The sequence below is a fragment of the Triplophysa dalaica genome, chromosome 8, assembly GCF_015846415.1.
Source record: "Triplophysa dalaica isolate WHDGS20190420 chromosome 8, ASM1584641v1, whole genome shotgun sequence".
Taxonomy (NCBI): Eukaryota; Metazoa; Chordata; class Actinopteri; order Cypriniformes; family Nemacheilidae; genus Triplophysa; species Triplophysa dalaica.
In genome coordinates, this window is record NC_079549.1 from 11,464,290 (window position 1) to 11,488,209 (window position 23,920).

The window sequence follows — 23,920 nt, forward strand, 5'->3', positions numbered from 1 at the left end:
GAAATATTGCGTCCAATTCAAAAAGGTTTACGCACCCCAGCACTTAATGCATTGTGCTGCCATTTTGAGCATCAGCATTTTTTCTTTTCTTTTTAATTGTGTGCTTTTTTGCTTTAAGATATATAAACTAATATTGTTCTCTGTTTGGTGATCCCTTTGTGTAACGTACCTTATAAGGATTCTTAAGTATTCTAAAGTATTTAGATTAAGTTACAGAATTTGTGTAATCTTACGAAATACGTTACAAATTACTTTTTAAAGCTTGTATTTTGTAATCTGTAGTGAAATACATTTTAAAAGTAACCTTCCTATTTGGTTGATCTATTATACATACACGTTCAGGTGTACACCTGCATATATACTGTGTATGTTCAACGTCTAATTTATATATATTGTGTATATAGCCTACTGTCCGTATGTGTATAATGTAAATTGTCTTTTTTTGAACAGTCTGCATTTTGTACTTTGCTCTGTTCGTCTGTACTACATACTGTAAGCCTACTGTCACTTAAGTCTGTAAAGTCATACAGTTGTCTGTCTCACTGCATTCTACTTTGTATGGAGTACACACCCAAGACTTTCACTCACCACATGTGATGATGTGACAGTACAAGTGTTGATATCAAGCATACTGCAGCTGGTTTGTTTTGATTTCAGCCCCAATCGCAAAAAAATACAGCTAACTAACACAATAAAACACAATAAAAACATGACTACATCATAAAAAACATGTTCTTTTTATCTCATTTTGGAACCAAACTCTCCAAAGAGTCTACACACACAAACACACTTATTTTTCCTATATGGTAGTCAATGATGCCCCAGAAATGTCAGTTGCTAATAATATATTTCCAAATATCTTTCATTATGTTCATCAGAACAAAGAAATTATATAAATCATGACAGAATTTTCATTTTTGGTGAACTATCCCCTAAAAGTGACTTTTCCCTCACTGCAAATTATTGTCATTGAATGTTTATTATACAATTCAGTTTATTTTTCACATGAAAATCTTTTTAGTATGTACTTCTATAGCCTTCTCTCGTTATAATGAAACAATCGTGTGTAGCGTGTCCAGAGGTTTATAGATGAACATTTGTGTAGTGTGTTGTCGACACCGCAGACAGTGAAGACAGTGACTCAGCCTCATTTCACCCGTAAGCGCAACTGGTCTCATTTACTGTTAGATCTAGTAGTGCATCACACGTCAGAGCGCACGTAACAGTAGGCGGGAAAGCATTTAAACTCGGCTTGTGAGATATGTTGAAAGCAGTTGAGTTCATTTCATGCTGTGGCGACAGCTGCTCTTAAATCTGTTTGATCGACATCGCGATACGATCAGAGACATGCATGTGTTACACGCTGTATTCGCAGTCGCATTTGTCCTTAAGGAGACCGAAGCTTGGGGCTACAAAAATGGAATATTGCACAACTCCATCTGGCTTGGTATTTATTTTTATTATTCTATGTGTTCTCATTGGTTGTCTTATTAGTTAGAAGAATTACAGTTTTTCTCAATTGCTTTGGCTCAATTCTCAAATGAAAATTGTATTTTCCAAAACAATAAGATCAGATCTCTGAACAATTAGCTTATTGTTCACATCAGATTGGAATTTCTTATTGATTTGATCAAATTGCAAATGCTTTGGCACATGTGTGCAAAAATTAAGTACAATCGTCTACAGTTTTCACAACAAATAATTTCATATGGCTTGTTGATCAAAACTGATGAGTCATTTCTCGCTTGCAGTTTTTCTCAATAGCTTTGGCACAATTTTCGCAACAGTCATAACATTCTCTAAACTGTGAGTGCAAATGTCACAACTGCTTGCTGGAACTTTTGAACTTTATTGCATTATTGCAAAATGAAGTTACTCACCCAAAACATTTAATTCATGCTTCAAAACCTAGTTATCTTGTCAGTAATTTGGCCAAGGCCACCAAAATATAAAGTACTTTTGTCATCGTGTGAGCCACACTGGTCAAAATGTTTAGTTGTTTTTTCACCATGACAGTCACCCATGGAAATAAAGGTTTCATAAAAAATTTTTTTTGAGAAGAGTCAATGGTACACAGAAAAAAAAGTAAATGAACATTTCGATTTATTCAGTACATTTATGTTTGTATGTGTATTACATGTAAACTGAAATCTTGCTTGTCCAATTGCTGTACATTTCATATTTCCTACGGTATGTTACAACAAAAATACAATAGTAAATAACTACAAAATAACCTCCATGAAAAACGAATTATTCTTGTCGGACATCCTGTCGCTCTTGTTGGTCAGGCCAAAGATTTTCATCAACATCACATCTTATGTTTTCCATTGTCATGCACCGGGGAAAAAATCTCCTTGAATGCCGCACCCATCCCCTGCAATGATCAGCTGTGATGTCCTCACATGCAGCATTTATGGCATCCAACAGACACATCTGATCTTGTGGTCTATGATCATATACTTTCAACCTCCAAGCAGAAAAAAACTCTTCTATTGGGTTTAGGAATGGAGAGTATGGTGGAAGGAACTCCAATGTTATCCTTTCATGTGTAGCAAACAACTCCCTAACAATGTTGGTTCGGTGGAAGCTGACATTATCCCAGACAACAACATAATTTGCCATTGTAGCAGACATTACAAACAATATCAATGTCAGATATTTATGTAATTTACATGTGTGTATACCAGTTTTTGATAAGTGAATGGATTGTTTTGAATGTGATGGCGTACACGATGAAAAATTATTGAGAAGTTGTGAAAAGTTTGACAGTTTAAGCGAGAAATGACTCATCAGTTTTGATCAACAAGCCATATGAAATTATTTGTTGTGCACACTGCAGACGATTGTACTTAATGATTGCACACATGTGCCAAAGCATTTGCAATTTGCTCAAATCAATAAGAAATTCCAATCTGATGTGAACAATAAGCTAATTGTTTCGGAAAATACAATTTTCATTTGAGAATTGAGCCAAAGCAATTGAAAAAAATTGTAAAACACTTTTTATTTACTGCCTAAAAAGGTTATGCTTGTTGTCATACAGTATAGCATGGTGAAGAAATGTTTGTTTGCATTCATAACCCATAGAAATGAGAAAGGCCTATTTATTGGTAAATGGAGACAGTCCATTCTCTGGGGCCACCCCGTAGACAGAGGGAAATGACTTCAGTTACTGACACTGTGATTTACCACACACACCTCAGAACATGGCATGTATTTGAGAAGACTTCAAAAGGTCTGATAAGAGAAAAACGTAAAGGCACTTTTCCCTATGGCTGCATGACGTCACATTGTTTCAATCGTTTTAGGTCCTTTTAGACGAATAACCAAATTTAATGTGTGCCCACCACTGCACATCTGAAAACACTTAAGTGAGCTATTTCAACTTAAACACGTATTTAGTTTATTATTTATTTCATAGGAGTCCTAATCTTACGAACATGTATCTGGAGCTCACAAATAGTTCCAGTCTTTTGAGGATACTGTAGTTGAGTCCAACACAGTAAAAACATTGGCTAATAACTCATTTTGGTTGGGATCCAACTTCTTCAGGGTTATTCATGCGTGCTTGAAAACGACTACAAAGCTGCACAATGTTCTGCAAGCACTAGACCGACTTCCAAAGCTACAGGGGCAAAAACTGTGCTTCATCTGCTTTAGTAATTTTACTAACAGCAACTGCCATTGCGACAGTCCCCTGTGTATTTAAAATGTCCTGCACTGTGAATCATCTACGTTGGTTGACAAGCTTTGGCTTTTAAAACTTTGGCTTTCTGTTTTATGAGGTAAACAGGTAGAATCTATGTTCTGAGGCATCGAGCAGAGACAGTTTACTTTACACAAGTTCTTGAACATAAGACGCATCATCTCTCTACAGAGCAAGCAGCTGGAGTTTATCACCGCGAGTCTCGCAAAGGAAGATACCAACTGACGTATAGAGAAGCGAAGGCTGTGTGTGGATTCGAAGGGGGGGTGCTTGCTACGTACGATCAACTGGAGGCTGCTCGCAAAATTGGTTTGTGTACATTTTAACATCTGCTCACGTACCAACAGGAATGGATGGTCTTGTCCAGAGCATAAGTATTGAAGGCTGGGCATCATTATTTACAAAGTGGCAATTTTGAACCACAGATGATTCAGTCAGCAAGCATACTGATCAAACAGATACTGAAAAGCTAACCAACAACTGGGATTCATATATTACTACACATAATATAAGCAAGATAATAAACCAGACTTAGTGCTCACCAATAAATCATTTACTGGTTGTTTGAATGGTAACACCTGTTTCCCGGACAAATGACCGCGTCTTTCCTTTGCATAAATGGTAGATTCGATCCAGACATTGGCTCTGATATGTAATGGGAACATTGTGTGGTTGGTACAGGCCTGTGGCATTCTATGTAGGAGGTCTAACCATGCTTTCTATATTTTTCTGAATACAAGGGTCTAATATTTGTACCCCCAAAATAGGCAGCTGGATTTATTCCATTATCTATTTTCATGAAGAAATGTTATATGTTGACCAGACCTGTTTATATTGTTCATGTTTGTTAAATGGGAAAAGCGAAATAATTTCTTTTAAATTGCAACTCTCTTGAAGGGTTCCATGTGTGTGCTGCTGGATGGTTTGATAAAGGGCGTGTAGGATATCCTATTGTTAAACCCGGCACCAATTGTGGATTCGGAAAGGTTGGAATTATCGACTACGGATACCGGCTCAACAAAAGCGAGAGATGGGATGTCTATTGCTACAACCCCGGGGGTGAGTTTAAATGGGGGTTAGCCATCTGCTGAGAGATCTCTAATCAAAAGATGTTTTCACAAAGAAGTCACACAAATCATACATTTAAAGATGCTTTTAAGAAATTCTTTGAAGTTCTCCTTCAGAAAAGAGTGGTTGATGTCCTCAGGACAACATTTTTATAAATAAAACCTAAACCCACACCAAACCCCAACCCTTACCCCTAAATCAGAGGGAAATGATAAGTGAAAAACAATGGTCTAGAAGCACCAAATCCTGGTTGGAAGATTAAACTTAAAATAAACTGCAAACTTATTTCTGAAATCTGATTGGTTGATTTAAATGTTGTCCCAACATGATGTTGTCCTGAGGATATCAACCACTTGGCAAAAACAGGCGAGCCAAGTAGCTTGTAAATGAGGGTCCATGGATGGAAATAAACGAAGGCATTACACATAAGGGCAGTAAGGTAAATAAATGTCCATAGAGTCCAGATGATTACTTTATATGATCATTTGAGCATTTTTGGTGTCTTAACTGTAAGTGTGGGATAATATGTGGTCTGGAAAAAACGACCATGACTAAGCATTGGGGGAAACGTTTTTTATGACACCCTATGTCAGACAAAATGGTGGAAGTAATAGAATAAGAGAATAAACATGTGCACTTACCATTTGCAAGAATCTGTAAGATTCTTATTAAAAATGTTTCATACCACGAATGATTTAATTGAAGCACTGTGAAATTTTACAGGGTTGGGTAATGCACCTCCAGAGACCAGAGTTTTAATTGCCTCTCTTTCCACGATTTATAATGTGTTTTTGTAGCTTGTGAAAGGCTGGAGAGTTTGAGTTGGCAATGATGGCACATTAAAAATATTCAATGCGAGGTGGATGTGATGCTGTGTTAGACATTGACATAAAATAATATTTGTTTATGTTTTACTTTCAAATTAGAGACATGCAAAACAAAGTGTGAATGATTGTTACAGTTATGGTCAGAACTTTACTGTTGTCTTTAATCTACTCTGTGGTACCATACCTCATTCATGATTAAGCACTCCTTCAATCCTCAGACATGAGTGTGGATTTGTCATGTCTGTGTACCCATAAGACTCATTTCCTCTTGGGCGCCTTTTCCAATTTATTCATGAAGTATTCATCTCTACCTTTATGTAATTGATGAAATACTGTAGGTAGATCATACATCTAAATGGTTGATAAACCATTAGTGATTATGTTATTATTGTGCTGTAGTTCCATTATACTATGTCAAAGGGATAGTTCACTCAAAAACGAAAATTATCGAATCATTTAACCACCTGACATGTCGTTTCAAAGCTTAACACAGAAGATTTTGAAAAATGTTTGTAACCAAATAACATTTGCCCCCATTGACTTCCACTGTATGGACATAACCACTGAGACATTTCTCAAATTATCTACTTTTGTATTCAACTGAAGTAAGAGTCACATACACATTTTGAGCAACATGAGGGTGATTCAATAATGACAAAAAATATTTTTGAGTGAACGGCCCCCTATACAGACATTATACAGTCATATGCTGGATTATTGTTTATGTTAATACTAAACATTTCTCTTGGACTGTTTTTTTTAAAGCAAAAGAGTGTGGAGGAGTGCACACAGATCACCAGAAGGTTTTTAGTTCACCTAGTTACCCAGACAACTACCAGGATGAGCAAATTTGCTACTGGCACATTCGTGTACGCTACGGTCAAAGGATCCGCCTTCACTTCCTTGACTTTGACATTGAGGAGGACACTTCTTGCCTAAGTGACTATTTGGAGATCTTTGACAGCTATGATGATATTACAGGCTTTGTTGGAAGGTGTGTAAATGATAGCTGTCCCATTCATTGATTGAGTCATATTATTTGATTTCAAAGAAATTGGCCTCGTAAATATTTGAAAAAATTCTGTCTTTGCTGTCTAGATACTGTGGCGATGAACTTCCAGAAGACGTCATAAGTACAGGTGTGTGCTAAAGTCATTTTGGTTGAAATCATTATAGTCATGACGTTATTAATATATCATGTGTATTTAGACCAGTAAATCCAAATCTGTTTTTGAATATATGTGTAAATGTATACTTTATCAGAACTGCTGCATGTAAAAATCAACTTGATCAACACTTTGTCTATTCTTCAGGAAACGTGATGACACTGAAATTCCTCTCTGATTCCTCCGTAACGGCCGGAGGCTTTCAGCTGCAGTACATCGCTATGAACTCATCTCTGCTTTTTTGACGATTCCTGCTGACCCCTAGATGTTTAATAAACCAAACCAACTACTTTTTACAAACCACTATCTTGGAATTATCAGGTTCTTTGTTCTGAGCAGTTTTGAGATATTAAAAGTTTTTCTAAAAGTTTTTTTTTTAGCTTCTAAGTTTTTGCATTCCTTTTGACATTGTAAATGGAACCTTTTGTTTTATAAAAAAATCCCAAAATGCACACAATAGAAAGAAAAACATCACACTATGTAAATAAATTGTCACGGAATAAGAATGTGTGAATAACTCAATTTTGGAACAATGTCAAACCTTTTGATTTCAATGTGACGAAATGTCATTTTTGCTTTCCTAACCTACGGTGCAATAATAAAAATAACATTTGTTGTTTTCTTTGAATTGTTAAATCTGTAGGATCTGGTTTGTCTATCTCTCTGTAATAAGATCTTTGGCTCAGATTTAGATAAGGTATACTCCATGAAATTGCTTTAAAAGTGCATCATTTTTTCTTTCTTTCTTTACTTTTTAACTGAAACTTTTGATGTGTTTTGATGGGTCTGTCCCTTTTTTAATAAATACCAATTATCATTTAAGAATGTTTTTTGATGTTCAGTGGCAGGTGGGTTTAGAGGAAGGACATTGAAACTCTGGAGCACATTTGGAAAGCAATTTGCATAAGGGACCACGTGCGGTGCAAGTGACGCATAATTATTTTATTAAACATACAACATTTTTAAGAAGTCATAGATGTATTTAGCTTAATTTCGCAATAAGCATAAATGCCCACAAATAGTCTCCTTTATATACGTTTCTTGCATATTGTAACGGTTGTTGAACATTTCTGAAAAAAAAACATAAAAAAACATTTGAAAAACTACTCAAACTATTCTAATTCACTTTTCATTCAGAATCACCTAGTATTCAGTTAATGAATAATTCATGAGTGGGCGGAGATTACGTGGGGTTGAAGGTGACGTTCGCAGCGCGTAGTGTGTTTGGCGCCAGCATTTTCGCGGGGAGTCAGGAGTGGACGTACATAGCAACAACCTCGATCAACGCTGCGATTTAAATAAAACCCTTCTCACATTCTCTAATACAGAGTCTGTGTTGATGATATCGACTTTACTTGTTGATAACTGTCTGCAGCCGTAAGGTGAGAGAGTCAGCACGTTATGCCTGTTGATAAGTGCGTTTAGGGGGCTGGGTGGGTAATACGATGAGGGTAACTAGCTCGCTAACTCTGAAGTCTTTGTAGGGCCAAGCTTCTTTTAAATTGATTTAATCTCAACAGACGCCATGTTTTCAATAAATCGCAAGCGTTGATCTCATCTCTGCGATTGTTGTACTCGAAGTGGCCGCATGTTTTGAGTTGTGTGCTCGACACGTTTGTACGGTAGCCATGAAATGGTATCGATAAACTGGTCTTTTGTCCGATATACACCCAGGGTGCATCACTGCGAACATCTGTGTGTTTTAATGCGAGTGCATCATATTCCCACAACCATTTGAATCGTTGTGTTTTATGATAACTGATTGTGTATTGTCATTAGCTTCTCGCGTACGTTACCTTGCTAGCCACCAAACCACCACATGTAGGATGAATGTTGGGTTTTATTGTTCCCTAAGTGAACTCATAATAGATTTGCTCTTTCAGCCTTGTCAGTAATGACTGAATTTAGATCAGTTTTGTATTGAAACATTCCTTAACTCCGTGATCTCTTTTGCTTCCTTAAGTTAAGCAAGAGAACACGGTGTTCCTGGACACAATAAGTTTCTCCAGCTCAAGCTTACTACCAATGAGACATCAATATAGTCACAAATGTACTTATAACATTTGATATTTCATGACGGATGTATTTATTTAGCAAAGTCGACTGTGTAATTCACAGTACAGTGCTCCATAAGATCTCAAACGTTATGTGACATCACTTTGTATAGCATTGAATTGTTTTGCATTCGAGTTAATGTGTTATGATGTCCTGCAGGTTGTGAGGATGATGGCGGCAGTGCCTCTATCTAGTGCCAGCATCCTTCCACTTCTGGAGTGTCTAGAAGATGATGCAGCTGGGCTGTCAGAGCATACAGATGCCTACATCACCATAGCAAAGTAAGTGCTCACCTACCTTGACATCCGAGTCATGTGAGCAGGATGGGTGGATAGTTTCTCTTTGTTGATCTGCCCTTATGGCCCTTGTCATATACACAGTCAGTGTCCTAATCAGGTGTGAGGATCCCTGCTGGACATGAAAAGGCGAGGTGACCGCCTCAGTCCCCATTTTTAGTATGGTCCTCCTGTTGCGTTTGGTTAGGACTAAAACCTGCTTGAAACTTGATCGTGTTGAATAAGTTCACAAGCAGAAGTCGAAAGGTCCCTTTTAAACATGTTTATTACATTGATCATTGTTGCTTCTTTTATTTCTCCTAGCCGTCTCAATGGGGAAGACGGACGTCAGTTTCTGCCTGTAATCGTAAAACATTTTGCACGTCTTAGTAAAGTCCTTCTGGTAAGTGTGGCTACATAACAATTCAACGCTGCACTTTATTTGTGTATGCAATTTGGGTATTTGGGTAGTCGACAAATAGATTGCATGTGTGATGTGACCACAGTAAAAACAAACTTAATATCATATTGTTTTATAAAGTAAAATATAAATGAATCTCTTTTTTTGGCTATAGGACACATGTAAGGTTTATTTGTGAATTATCCATTTACGGTTGTGTTATAATAACCGAAAGTTGTTAGAACCAGCTGTTTACTTTCTTGTGTTTATAGGTTCACATCTCCAGTGAGAATGAGGAGCTGTGTCAAGCCGCTCTCCAGGCGTTGGGCTTCTGTGTCTTCCACTCACATATTGTTTCTGTTATCCCAGGTACACGAAAACATTTGTTAAAATGCAAAAATAATGTCACGTATTGTCATTTTTTCATATGTATTGTTTTTGCTGCAGCGAATGTTTCAGAAGAGGTATTGTCTACACTCTGTAATGTTGTGGTCAAGTCTAAAGAGAAATTTACATGTACCCGAGCATTATGGGTAATTTCCAAACAGAATTTCTCTTCAGAGGTGGTGGCTAAAAAGGTATGTTAAAAAACGATTCAATGCATCTCTATTCTTATGTTTTAGTTTTTCAGAATATTTCACAATGTTTACTTTTTACCTTTCAGACGCCAGAGATTCTCAAGAGCCTGGAGGCTATGCAGACCCGAGAAGTTCAGTCAATTCTTATAGATCATGAGTCACTCAATGTCATCATAAGGTTGACATTTTCTTTTAATTTCTTTATGTTTGAAATACTCTAGTAAAGGTATTGGCATGCTTATGTGTCAGTATTTAAGAGGTGGGTTTTGTGATGAACTGCAGGTTGCTGGAACAGGCACCATCTCAGATGGCAGCTGGAGCCGTGTGCTGGGCCAAGCTGGTTGTTCCTCTGGTTGTTCACTCTGCCAATAAAGTGCGTTTGCGTGCGGCAGCAGCCATGGAGCTGGGCATGCCTCTTCTCCTGGAGAAACAACAGGAAGTGGCTGCCATTGTAGAGCCAATGATGTCCTCTGTAAGCTCACACTTTCAATCTCTCATATTGTAAAAACTGTTGATGTTGGGCTGAATATAAATTGCAAGTAACAATGCTTACTCGTGCTTTTGACCTTTAGATGCTCATCCCTGAAATGCAGAAACTGTTTTCTTCGAAGAATGAGACGAATATGCTGAAGCTCTGGCCTTTGTTTGTAAAACTTCTGGGGAAGGTAAGACTTTTTGAAGCATCACTGGTTCAGTTTGAGTTTCTGAGATTGCGAGTGTTACATTAAAGTCAAATCTATTTTCAGTTGCTCCACAAAGGGGGTGCCTTCATTAACTCTTTGCTATATTTGGAGGAGCTGGGTTTTCGAAGCTCCTCTCCTAATATTAAAAAGATTGCCTTCATTGCTTGGAAGAGCCTCATTGACAATTTCGCCCTTAACCCAGGCAAGTATTTATTTCTAATTTACTCTGGGGTTAGGGTGGATAACTTTCATGTAAATTCACAGGTTTATTAAGTTATAAATCTTTTTTGAGCAGATATTCTGTGCAGCAGTAAGCGTCTGAAGCTGCTCTTGCAACCGCTCATTTCCATCCATGTCCGGACTGAAGCTCTTGTGCTCACTAAACTGGAGGTTTGGTGGTATCTTGCGGTCAAACTCGGGCCAAACCTGGCAGCAAATTTTGAGCAGGTAAATATCACTGTTTTGATAGCTGACTGATTATTTTATAACCTGGCAGATGTGTTTAACAGATTTACTCATCGGAAGGGATTTGTTCCTTTTGGGTATTAAGGAGCAAAATATTTTTCTATTCGTTTCAATCATTATCTTCTCTCGCAGGTTGGCATTCCGCTGCTGCATAGCACACTACCTTCAGATTCTCCAGTGCAGTCCCTGGTCACACCTGCACGAAACACTAACCCAACCAATGGCACCCCTAACACCCCTAAAACAGGTGCATCTGATGTGTTGAAACTTAGTCTTTACATTATAAAGGCAAATATGTTTGGAAGAGCAGAACATATTAAGTCCAGAATTATTGAAATGTAGTTATCTGTAAAGGTCTGGTTGAACGCCTAATCTCATATTAATCTTGAGTACCTATATCTTCATAAATGCCCAATAAGGGACTAAAAAAAGTTGTTGCGTGACAATATTTCATGTTCGTAAAAAACTTCACTGGGGAATTGTATTGAGCACAGAAATACAACAAAGTTGACCTTGTTAAGCACGAGAAGCCAACATGTTTAACATTGTAAAGAAGTCAGAATGCATGAAACAGCGTTAAAAAACCCAGATTGCTCAATTATAGTTATAGTTTTTCTTTTCAATTTCATTCTAGTTCCTCCTTGTGCTTTAACTTTGACTTTACTTTTGCAGGCATCCCATCTTGTAGCACGCCAGGCAATACTCCTCGTATGAGTCTGAACAGCAGTATGCAGGCAACTCAGTCCTACCGCTCCATTCAGCTCCTGGGGCTTGAGATGCTTCTGCACTGGTTCATGGGTCCAGAAGTCACAGTCACAGCTGCTAAAGAAAATCTTCAGCTCAGCCTAGGTATTCATGGAGATTAAATTGTTGTTGCATTCATTGTTGAGTTTAAACCATTGACTTACTATATTTTCAATTGTTGATAATTATTGATCAACAGTGTTATTCTGTTATGCCAACTTGGACTGCGTTTCCCGAACAACAACATTAATTGCTGGTTAAACACCATAGGACGATGTAGGGTTATTTATATATATATATATATATATATATATATATATATATATATATATATATTACACATGTCTGAATCAATTCTGTGTTTTATGCACAGCTCTTCTGTGAACTATGGGTCTTTGATCAGCATGAAGTACTGCTCGATCTAAAATCACTGAGATGGAGTCGTTTATAACGTGCATTTGAAAAAGCAACACTCGTCAAACATCATCCTTATGAATATACTTTATTATCATGAAAATACAACGGCTATAGAAAATGACCATTGCCATTTCCTTTAATATGATTTAATGTCAAATTATTGCTGCAAAAAATGTATGCTGCATCTGAAATTTCATTTCTTATTATATTTTTCTTATTTTTATATTTTATAATTCTCTGTTGTTTTATTTCACAATATTTCATTAATTGATACATTTCCTCCTTCGTCATTCCGCCCAGGGATCCCCAGGGTCCTAAACCAGTGGTTCTCAAACTTTTCAAATCAAGTACCACCTTTAAAAAAATGTTGTTCCAATTACCACCTAATGACCGCCATAGAAAATAACATGATTAAACAGTAGAGCTGTGAATCTTTATCTTTACACCTCGTCCTCCGATTCTTATGTATTATTAATAATAAAAACACTTATTTATATATTAGCTGTTTTTAAACTGAAGATGTTTTTCAAGTTAGTCAGCTGTATTCGCGGACACAAAACACTTTTCTGTAGTGCACAGTAACAGGGAACTGTAAATTACTTTTATGAGGGATTTATTAACTTTGTGGGTACTTGCAGAAAGACTACAAAGTTATATTGACACATAGGCTGAGATGTATTGCGTATTTATTATGTATGAAACATTTGAAATTGAATTTAAAACATGAAATGTTTTCTGTCGTGTCATGTATCCCCGGGGTTTCTTCAAGTACCACTAACTGAGGCGTACCACAGTTTGAGAACCACTGTCCTAGAGCCCATAAAATGATGGATATAGAATGCACTGCATGTTGCTTTCTTACTTTGCTCAAAAGCGTGATGCATTTAAGTATACGTGTCATAATAATAAGGAACTATGCGCTAGACCTGTAGTTCCAACCACATAACTTTGCTATGCTGCTTGTGACTGATTGTGGGAACGATGATTTAGGGAAACACTTGAATCGTTGAACTGTGCTGGAACAACTGAACTTGCGACCTAAGTTGGCTAACGATGCTTTTAGGAAATGCACCCCTGATTTGTGAATCTTCGAACTATTGTAACTGACGGTATGAAATGTACTTGTAAAGTCTACTTTCAAAGTCTAGCAGATGTCAATGGTTTTGAATGTGTGTTTTCAGAGCCCCTGACACACCCGCTCTTCACCAGTCACTCATACTTTAACAGACATGCCACTACTCTCATCTCAGCGGTCAAAGATGGCTTCAGTGCTGTAGGACAACATGCTCCAGGTATTAAAAATCTTAATGGTTACCTACATATAAGAGCTGAAAAGACTTACAACTTAGTTTCTTCTTCAACTTCTGTTTTCTTGATCTTTGTGAGGAAATATCTATATATTTAAATCTTAACGGAACAGTTCACTCGAAAATGAAAGATTTGTTCCACATCTGTTTGAAGTTCTTTATTCTGATGAACATAGAGCAAGATATTTGGAAGAATGCTTGTAACCAAACAGTTCTTGGCCACCATTGACTTCCACAGTTGGAAACATTTATTAGTTCTGTTGAACACAAAATATATTTTGAAGAATGCAAGAAAGGAAACTGTTCTGTGGCACTTTTGACTCCCATTGTAATTTTTCCTACTATGGGAGTCATTCTTCGAAAAATTATTTTCTGTGTTCACCAGAACTAGCACATTTATACAGATTTGGAACAACTCAAGGCTAAGTAAATCAACACAATTTTTTTATGTTTGGGTGAACTTTTCCTTTAACTTTATGATAGTTGCCATCTTTAAACATCCTAATATGAGCTTTAATCTCCCTGACTCCCATACACAATGTAAGAATTATGTTTTCATAATAAAATAGCAATTCAACATGTTTAACAGTTTAAGTATCAGTTTTAGTTTGTCAGAGTCTGATTTGTCTCTTTACAGAATCTCTTCTCAGTCTTGTTTGGAGCAATCTGATTCATTTTGTCAGCACAACAATAGAATCCGGTAGGATGGTTTAACTCACCGTAAAAAAGATTACTTGCAGATTTTTGAATGCAATGGTTTGGGATTCTGTCTGTTAATTAAGATTGCTTCTGTCCCCCACATTCATCAATAGGAAATAAGAAAGAGCGTCAGGGTTCAGAGGTCCTCACTCTTCTTCTCCAGGCTCTCCAGGCCATCCTGTCTTCAGATGTTCTGCCAGCTGACCGTGCACTGGTAAGATGATGCTTTATGGTGTAAATGACCCATGAACTTCGCCTCTACAATTGTCACTCAGCTGATGTGTAGTTTAGCTGTATAGATGGAGATGTCTGCATCTGTCTGTCTTGTGATTGGTGAAGTTTTCTAATGTTAGAAATCTGAAGTTTGCAGTGAGATATATTAGAACGCTGCAAAAAAATTGTAGCTTCTTAACCTGTTGGTGAAACCTGTTATCTGCTTTAGCTTTTGCTGGAAGCTGCAGTAAAGGGAATACCTCAGAAAGTTCTTGGTTCTGCAGCTTATCAAGTTGCAAACATGGATGTTTTGAATGTAAGTGATGCGTTTTTTTTTTAAAGTCCCCTTGTGGTAAAAATCGGATTTTTTTAAACAGTTTTTAATGGTGTTTCTATGTCTATGTTGTGTATTTAAGAAAATTAGATAGTTAAAAAAAAGTTGAAACTGCCTCTGATAATATAATCCTGTAACCAATCACGTTAACAGATTGAAGTAATAGATATGTAAGGATGATGCATAGACTCGGCACTGAAACAATTGCTGCTGTTTCAGCTCTGCTTGTGAAAAACGAGCACGCCCTGCTCTCACGCTGAATGATGCTTCGATGTACCATGATAAATGGTATGAGCTTGAATGGAGGCGGGGTCTAATATGCCTATTCATGAATCCTTATACTAAATGAAACCAGGGTGTAGAGTAACATTCAAGGCAATTTAAGGCATGAAGAAATGATTATCGCAGGAAAAATCTTTAGCATATGCTACTTCAATGATAAAGATGATATTTTAAGTGATTCAATTATCAAATGCATAGGTCTTTTAGAGCTTAATTCAAACAAGACCCCTCAATTAGAATGTGTAGTTTTTGCTGTTGTCTTTCACAACCAATGTGATGTTAGTTTATAATCTTAAGCATTGGGTGATGTATCAACATTAGTAACGATAAATACTTGCAAACAAGAGTATTCTTTACTCATTGACTTTTGAAAATGTGTATATGTTCTCATAGATTTTTTTCACGTCTTTTCCAGGGTACACCAGCACTTTTCTTAATCCTGCTTTTCTTCAACAATAGTCAGGTCGCAGCGTTTCTTGAAGATGAGAGGTGAGGACAGACTTGGATTTATAATGCCCACAGCAAAACTTTTCAGCAAAATGTATCTACTTCAAAACACATTGGTGGTGCATAATAATGAAAGTCTCACAAGGGCTTCATGTAACATAAATGAACGTAGAAGGCATCGATTAAGAATCAAAAGCAAGTCAGCAGCACAATAATGAGTTACAGCTGTTTGCTAACTTGCTATCCGGTTCCAAATGGGTTCCGTAGTATTGTTGGATATTGTTCAGGTGCAGCAAATTTTTCTGTTGTCCTGTAGGTTTTTCACAACCCTGGAGACTCTTGTGAGCTGTGGGTTTTGTGGTCCTACATCCCCTTTGACCTTTGGAGAGGCTGTTTTAGGAGCACTTAGTGGGATCGCGGTGACTGTTAAGAGCAAGAAACAGCTCTGGAGGATGTGGAGTGTTGTTATTAACCTTCTAACTGACACCATAACTCAGGTACCACACTAAAATCCTCATCTCTTCCATCATCGTTTCAGTTCAGCGCTTTTTTTTTTAACAAAATCAATATTTCCAACGCAGACCAATGAAGTGAATCAAGGAGATGCGTTGGAGCATAATTTCAGTTCCATTTACAGTGCCTTGATGTTCCCTGTCGTTCACCTGTTGCCTGGTTCAGCCCTACCCCAGGTCAGTATCTGGCTTTCATTCAAATTCTTTTGGCCTGTATTGTGTAATTAATGATGAATCCTCGTGTTAATAGACAACGCAGAAGAGCATGATGAGTACCTGGTCCAAGCTTTATAAGGCTTTCGCCCGATGCTCGGCTTTGGTGGCCACGGCGGAGGAAAACGTATGCTGTGAAGAGCTATGTGCCAAGATCTCTGCTTCTCTAGACAATGAGTCTTTGAAGGTATGGGAGCTACAACTGTTATATTAGTATTTTAAAACATACATTTATAATTTAAATGTGGAGTATTATGTTTGTTATAATACTTTTTATTCCTTTTAGAGTCCGCTTGTGCTAGATGCATTAGCAAATATCTTGCTGGTCATAGTAGAGAGTCTGGATTTTTCTCCTTACACCCCTCAGTTCCAGCAGAAACTGAAATGTAAAGCTTTTAGTTAAGTTATAACTTTTGTTGTCTTTGCTGTTTATTGGTAGTTTTACCATGTCCGTTTCTTAACCCATAGCTCCTCGAACACCCTTGAGCTGGGTCCGGAAGAGAAGCAAATCTCTTGGCAATCTTTCCACCTTCCACAGTCTTCTGATACAGACTTTAGAAGCGTTTTTAGCTCTGGACCCCTCAGAAGCATCTGCAGAAGCTACTGGTGGTGTTTTAAATGGACTTGGCATGACGCTCATTGGCATCATGTCTATGCTTTTCTCCAATATGACATTGCCCACACACATACAAGAGATGCTGTCCACTATCACACAACCACTCACACGTCTCTATGTACAATACTCGAGGTGTGTTGATGTTTCTCTTGTTTAATACTTGGACATCTTTTATTTCCTTGACTAACGCTGGATGTTTCTTTTAATTAAAAGTTTTGATGAACACTCAACGTCTGATGTCACAGTAGGACCCAAGGTAAGAGCTAAATCATCATCAGATCTGATGTCATAGTTTAATTGGTTCGGTTTGTTTGATAACTTCTGTATTATTTGTTGTATAGTTGGAGAAACTGGCCTCCGACTTGCTTGGGTGCCTTCAGATACACTCAACATTGCACGACGACGAACTGCTTACGGTGTTGTCGCCATTGCTTTGTGTGCTTTTTCCACACAAGATCAAGCAAATTCGCACAGTGGCCACTCACTTCTGGAACGCCACATTTGGAAATGCAGTCACCTTGACTTACTCCGAGCCTCTCAGGTATGTTTTGCAAAATTTGAATATTTTGGTCTATGGCAATTTCTTTGTGAAGTGACAAGATTTTTCTGAACCCTTACTTAAGGGTCGTTTTAAGTCAGGCCAAGCAGAAGACTCCTTTGATTTTACCTGGATTTGAAGCTGTTGATAATCCTGATGATTTCAGTGGACAGAATACGGTGTGTCCTGTATATTCTTCATTCAAAAGTTTGTTTCCCAGCTGTTGGTTTAAGACCACTTACTAAAGGCATATGATCTGTGATTAGAGTGAGAGTTCTCAGATGGATCCTCAGATTAGCGGTGTGACGGTCACCTCTGTGGGAAAGAGGGACTCTTTTCTGGCTAGGGCAGAAGAGCTGAAAGGGAGAAGCACGGTTTCTGCCACAAAGCCTGTATCTGTAAGCATGATTCATATCGAATATACATATTTGTATTGTAACGCTGTAGCTTGAAATCTAAGTGATGTTTCTATTTACTTTCTAGATAAAGCTGGATTTTGGATCCCCTAGACCCCAGAGACGTGAAGCTATTGAAGAAGAGGCATCAGTAGATTTTGTTTTTATTCCACCTGAGACAAAGGAAAGAGTGCTGACTGAACATCAGAAAGAAGTCAAAAGAACCAAAAGGTAAGTGTTATTTTCTGTGTTAGATCGATGTTAATAATTCATGCATTTTAAAATGCTAAATTCTGTTAATTTTGTTTACCCAAAGGACTGATATTCCTGCTCTGTACAATAATCTGGATGCCTCCATGGACACCACAGTCTTTACACAATACACTCAAAGTCAGGAGGATTCCATGTATGTATTAAACTCTTTCCATTTAAACAGTATTAATTGTAGTAATTTTATTAATCAATGTTTCTTTTCAGAGACAAACTGACAACAGATGAAATGGATAAACCTAATGAAGAGGATAAGGTTCAGTTGGAGGTGAAAGCTTTTTTGGTCTTTGCATGCTTTTTAGGTCTTTGCATGCTTTTTATTAACTGCATTATTTGGTTCTAAAGTTGTTTCCATTCCCCAAGGAGGTTGGCGCACTTGAGGAACCAACCACAGATGTTAAAACAACCCAAGATGGCACCACACCAGAGGTCAGAGAAACACCGGAGAAAGCTACACAAGATGAAAACCAAATTTCAGAAAAGATTGAGACACCATCTAGTGACGTCTCAGTTGATGCGAGTGGGCATGAGAAAACAGGATTGGAGGCGTCCAGCCCTAATGTTTCGAGTTCTTCTGACATGATATCAGGTACCCCGCCTAAATCCAACAGCAGACGGCAGTCTTTCATAACCCTTGAGAAGTATGTTGAGGGAAAGCCAGCGAGTCCCATGGGTGAAACTACATTCACCGGTCCACTCACACGAAACTCAAACAAACTGGATTCTTCAAAAGCATCGCAATCTGCCTCACATGACTCTCTTGACTCGCAACCTCTGACTTTGAAAGAGGACTCGCAAAAACCCGAAGAACTTGGCACCACGGAGTTGTCTGCTCAGAATGAGCAAGAAATGGAGGAAGATGATGAGATCAAATCAACAAGTCATCCTTGTGAAGGCACTGATGAGGAAGATGTAGTTCCTGATACGCAGAACCAAATAACCGAAGCAGTGCAGGATAACAAGGACAGTCCTGTGTCCAAATCCAACACAGAGGCATTGGTGGAACCTGAAAAAGCCTCTCCCGAAGAGGATTCACAGACCTTTTCTCTAACTTCTAGTCAAGAACGAAGAAGGTCAAGCAGACGTCGTAGTAGACCTCTTCGCCCGGGCGAAGATCCAACGGACAGGGGGCAGAACTCTAGCAAATCTGAAGAAACAGGCAGTCAGGGTTTAGACTCTTCACCAACAAATACACAGAAGCTCGTACCAACTCCCACTAATTCAACAAATAGCACTTTGCTGGGAAGAAGCAGGAGAAGTAAGATTCTGGAGGAGGCTAAAGCTGAAGGTGACCAGCCGAGGGGGAAAAGAGGGAAAGGAGAGCTTAAACGGACTGATTCACAGATTTCAGAATCTTCACAGGTAATGGACATGTGTGGTCATGAAGAGCTTAGTCAGATGGAGTCATCCAAAGAGAGACTGTCACCTCTCAATGAATCTCAGAGTCTTTCACCAGGCCGATCTACGAGGAAGACTAGACTGCACAGCAATCTCGTGGGATCCACAGACAAGAAAGAAAAAGATGAAAAATATTCTCAAAACGCTACATCCAATTTGAGAAGGAGACTTTCACAACCGGTTTCCAGTACAGACACCGATAGCCAGCAAACTGGCAGTTTGAGAAGAACAAGACGGTCTGTTGCATATGAATTGGACGCTCCTGGATCACAGACCAGAGATAAAACTGGAACGGAAGATCAAAAAGTGCAGGATGCAGGCGAGAAAAATTCCCAAACGTTGGTCAAGGGCATGGCTACAAGACGGAGACACACAGAGGGAGACGTTAATTCTGTAACTGCTGAGGATTCACAGGCTGAGGAGTTGGATTCCTCCCAAGGACATGGTAGATACAGAACTCGAAGGTTGTCTAAAGGTTTGCTGTCCCCAACTGACAATACAGAGTCTGAAAACTCTGATAGCAAAGTTGGACCAAGGCCTAAAAAGAGGCCACGTAATCCTTTACCCGCAGAGGTGTTACCGTGCACCGCAGAAGCTCCAAAAATGCTGGTTGCAGAGCATATTCAAGTTTCAATGGAGACATCTGCATCCCAGGATGGGCCATATCCTGATCCTAGTTTAGATAATGTCTCTGCAACTGAATCCAAAGAACTTGTTAATGAAGAGATGCCTGTGACTGAGATTGTAAATAATGAACTAAATACCTCTGAAAAAGAAATCGATACACAGTGCAAGAGTGAAATAGAATTGAAGGTGGAATTGGATACGGAGAAAAAGGAGACTGTCTGTTTGTCCATCGATGATAAAAATGAGGGTAAAGGGACAAAGTCCTCTTCGCAAGATAGTTCAGTGGGAGCTGAAGATTCATACTTGAAGTTTTTCCATAAGTGCCCTCATACCAGGGGACGGGGTCGTGGTCGTGGTCGCAGACGTTCTAGAAGCTGTAACTGCTTTTCAAAAACTCCAGCCATGCAAGACGGTGACATGCAAGAATCGCAGGATGAGAAAAATGAGCAGGTTCCACTTGACGCCAATGTCTTGACCTCACAACCAGATTCCATCCCCATGTCTTTATCAGATGAAAACCAATGCACAACCCAAGATGCTGCAGCCGTGCAGTCATCTTTATCCTCACCGGATCAACTCCCTTCTGAGATTTTGTCTTCTGAAAGCTCTAGCAATAAACTTGATGTAGTTGTGTCTGAAAGCTCTAGCAATAAACTTGATGTAGTTGTGTCTGAAAGCTCTAGTAATAAACTTGATGTAGTTGTATCTGAAAGCTCTAGTAATAAACTTGATGTAGTTGTATCTGAAGGTAAGGAAGAAGGAGCTAAACTTGAATTGGTGGCAAAACCAATGGATGAATCCAGTAAGGAGGTAAAAGAAGCCTATGAGATGAATCAGTCGGAGGGTTTAGAAAGCACAAACATTCATGAGCACAAAGACGGAGCGGATAGTTCCGAAAATGCTTCAGGAAGTCAAGAAGCACTTCAGAGTTCAACACCTCAGGACACGTCTCCAAGCAAAGCTCATCCAGTAGAAGATGCACCTGTATGCCAAGAGCAACTAGAGTCCTCTCATGTCCAGCAGGAAGATGCTGTCGACGCTGCAGTGAAGGAAAGTGAAGATCTTGCAGAGAAAAGTGGAGAAGCTAATGAACTAATCAAGAATGTTGCTTCTTTTGAGAACGATGGTGTAGATACCCAGATAGAAAAGCAGGATCTGTCTGCAGATGTTCAAGAAGCTGCATCTGATGCTGACAAGGATGCATCCACCTCTGATGTCTGCTTAGATTCTCCACCCAAACCTAAACTATTAGACGGTGTAGCTGGAGAACTAGAGCCTGGCCAGAGCCCGAGCAGAAGTAAAACTTGTGTGTGGTCACCTTCAGCTTCCCCATCCACCAGCATTCTGAAGAAGGGACAGAAGAGAGCTTGTGATGAAGATTCTCCCTCCCCTCTTCTTAAGGTATTTAATAGTGTTCCTAAATGATCAAATCATAGTTTATTTTCGGAAAAAAATGTACACAATCGATTTTTCTTCCACAGTCTCGTCGAGTGTCTTTTGCGACTCCAATATATCATCAAGAACTGGCTGATGACATTGATCGACGTAGTCCAGTTATTCGCACCAGCTCACCGAGGTCAAAGGTCTTGAGCGCACAGCCAAAGGTAAATGTTTTGAATTTAAAATGATTTGTGCATACCATGATAGTATAAATACATCTGGGAGACTTCTGTTTGATGTCAGCATTTACATCTGCAAGACATGGTTTCGTATATAATACGTCTCTGAGATATACCTCTTGTCGGATGTCATGTAGACATCTAGAAGATTTGAGTAAGATGTTTATAATTTAGAATGTAAAACTGGCTTTTCTACTATGTTTTTACACAGCAGATGTTTTACAGATCTTCAGCAGACATCTTTCAGACGTACTTATGCTATTTGGGTAGTTTTAAACTTGCAACTAATAAAACAATATTTGAGTGGTTTTGTTAAATATGTCGTCTGAATGTGCTGTTTTCAGTACATCACAACGCCTACGAAAGGCTCTTCATGTCTTAGCCCACGTAACCTCAGAAGCCCTGGATACAAAAGTTCAAAGAAGTGTTTGGTATGAGGTTTTTTTACAAACAGTATACTGCATTATAAAGATAGTGGCAAGTTGTTTGCAAAATATTTGTTCCGTCTGAGAACTGAAATTTGTTAACGTGCATGTTTGTTTTGAAATTGTAGATTTCAGAGATGAGCCAGGAGCCACGGCCTATTGCTAAAGATTGTGTTTACCCAGCACTGGTTGGCTGCTCTACTCCTGTAGAGGCTGTTTTACCACAGATAACATCCAACATGTGGTAAGCTCTCTTCAGGACATCTGTATGGGTTTCTGTTGATAAAATCAAACTTCCAGGTCTCTAAAACAAATGTATGAAGTTATAAAGTAGAACTATTACTTCCTTTACCCATTATATGAATTGGAACTGATATGAGTTTAATAACTGCATCTTGCTAACTGCTTTGTGATCATTTTTTGTAATTTCATTGAAAGTTTGCTTTAACAGATCCCACAAATCCCAAATCTTTAAGGTTCTTTCAACGGATGTTTTGTTGTGAATGAATGTGATTGACATACAAATGTTTATTCCTGTATGTGTTTAGGCCTCGTGGCTTTGGTCAGCTTGTTCGTGCCAGGAACATTAAAACTGTTGGAGACCTGAGCGCCCTCACCCCTACTGAAATCAAGTCACTTCCTATCCGCTCACCTAAGCTGTCCAACGTGAGAAAAGCACTTAAAACATATTATGAGCAACAGGTAGTGTATATCTTATATTTGCATTTCCATTCACCTTCATGATGCAAGGCCCTTCTGACATTCACATCTCTCATTTCACCATTCAGAGAAAAGGGCGTTCTGATGAACTGAAGAGTTTTGATGAAATGGAGAAAATGACTTCTGAGCCTGAAGACATGGAGCTACCACAAAACCAAGATGAGGAGAAAACACCAGCAGAGCCTAAAGGTGAATTTTTTTTGGGTCATACTGAATAGAGGACTTGAATTTATATTGGGCACACATTCAAACAACGCAAACGTTTTTTCTGTTTTTGCAGATGACAAACAATCAGACACCAGCGTAGATTCAGGACTGATCGCTCAGGAGCGCAACGCTGATGATTTGCTGTCAGATGTTGTAGCTCTTGGTGGACAGTTAAATTCAGAGGCACTTGGTCGCTGTTCACCCAACCAGCTGGGCCTGATGCATGAACATCTCAGCGGAATTATGAGAAACATCGTAGCCCAACTTCAGTCTCGCCTGCTGAGTAATCTTGACGATAGCTTGCCATGAGGACATCACTTTTACCTTCAAGACTTGAGTTTTAACTCGAAGACTCGCAGTGGACTGCTCGTTCAAGTTTTATCTTGGATTTTAGATTAGATTAAATTCAAATTATGCTCTTTCAGAGAATAGACTTTAATGGCCAATATGCATTTATATTGCTTCTTAAGTGTGTGTTGAATAGGATATTATGTATTTTATGGAACAATTTTTAAGACTGTAAATTGTGCTGAGGTAACCTTTTTTTAAGAAAAATAAAGTTATAGTATTAATAAAATAATTTTACATTTGTTTGTTTTTTCAATAACTTTTACACCCCAAACTAATACTTTTCAGAAAACTTAAAAAATAAAAAAAAACTATACACCTATTGTTGCTCCAAAGGATCTCAAAGAGGGTTCAGTACTTGCTGTT

General features: G+C 38.4%; 2 protein-coding genes across 4 annotated transcripts; both read left to right on the forward strand.

The window, feature by feature from the left end:
• The first annotated feature begins 1,213 nt into the window (after window positions 1–1,213).
• tnfaip6 (tumor necrosis factor, alpha-induced protein 6) lies at window positions 1,214–7,873 on the forward strand. Its single transcript, XM_056755355.1, has 6 exons — window positions 1,214–1,447; window positions 3,878–4,015; window positions 4,604–4,765; window positions 6,367–6,595; window positions 6,700–6,740; window positions 6,915–7,873. Exons 1-6 carry the CDS (start codon window positions 1,288–1,290, stop codon window positions 7,010–7,012), a joined length of 828 nt encoding a protein of 275 aa, XP_056611333.1. The 5' UTR covers window positions 1,214–1,287; the 3' UTR covers window positions 7,013–7,873.
• Window positions 7,874–8,011: 138 nt separating this feature from the next.
• Window positions 8,012–23,786, forward strand: rif1 (replication timing regulatory factor 1). Of its 3 annotated transcripts, none has more exons than XM_056755143.1 (36): window positions 8,012–8,149; window positions 8,982–9,103; window positions 9,422–9,500; window positions 9,770–9,866; window positions 9,945–10,075; window positions 10,162–10,253; window positions 10,358–10,547; window positions 10,648–10,740; window positions 10,822–10,960; window positions 11,054–11,205; window positions 11,356–11,470; window positions 11,896–12,072; window positions 13,566–13,676; window positions 14,329–14,391; window positions 14,504–14,604; window positions 14,833–14,919; window positions 15,635–15,708; window positions 15,983–16,163; window positions 16,248–16,355; window positions 16,429–16,578; window positions 16,678–16,777; window positions 16,860–17,139; window positions 17,221–17,263; window positions 17,349–17,548; window positions 17,631–17,724; window positions 17,812–17,943; window positions 18,029–18,171; window positions 18,257–18,346; window positions 18,418–18,478; window positions 18,556–21,636; window positions 21,717–21,839; window positions 22,199–22,285; window positions 22,408–22,523; window positions 22,828–22,981; window positions 23,068–23,188; window positions 23,280–23,786. In XM_056755143.1, exons 2-36 carry the CDS (start codon window positions 8,991–8,993, stop codon window positions 23,513–23,515), a joined length of 7,314 nt encoding a protein of 2,437 aa, XP_056611121.1. In that variant the 5' UTR covers window positions 8,012–8,149; window positions 8,982–8,990; the 3' UTR covers window positions 23,516–23,786. The 3 variants fall into 3 exon arrangements, with proteins under 3 accessions (XP_056611121.1, XP_056611122.1, XP_056611123.1); XM_056755144.1 differs by having other exon boundaries at window positions 18,574–21,636; XM_056755145.1 differs by having other exon boundaries at window positions 18,577–21,636.
• Window positions 23,787–23,920: the final 134 nt, after the last annotated feature.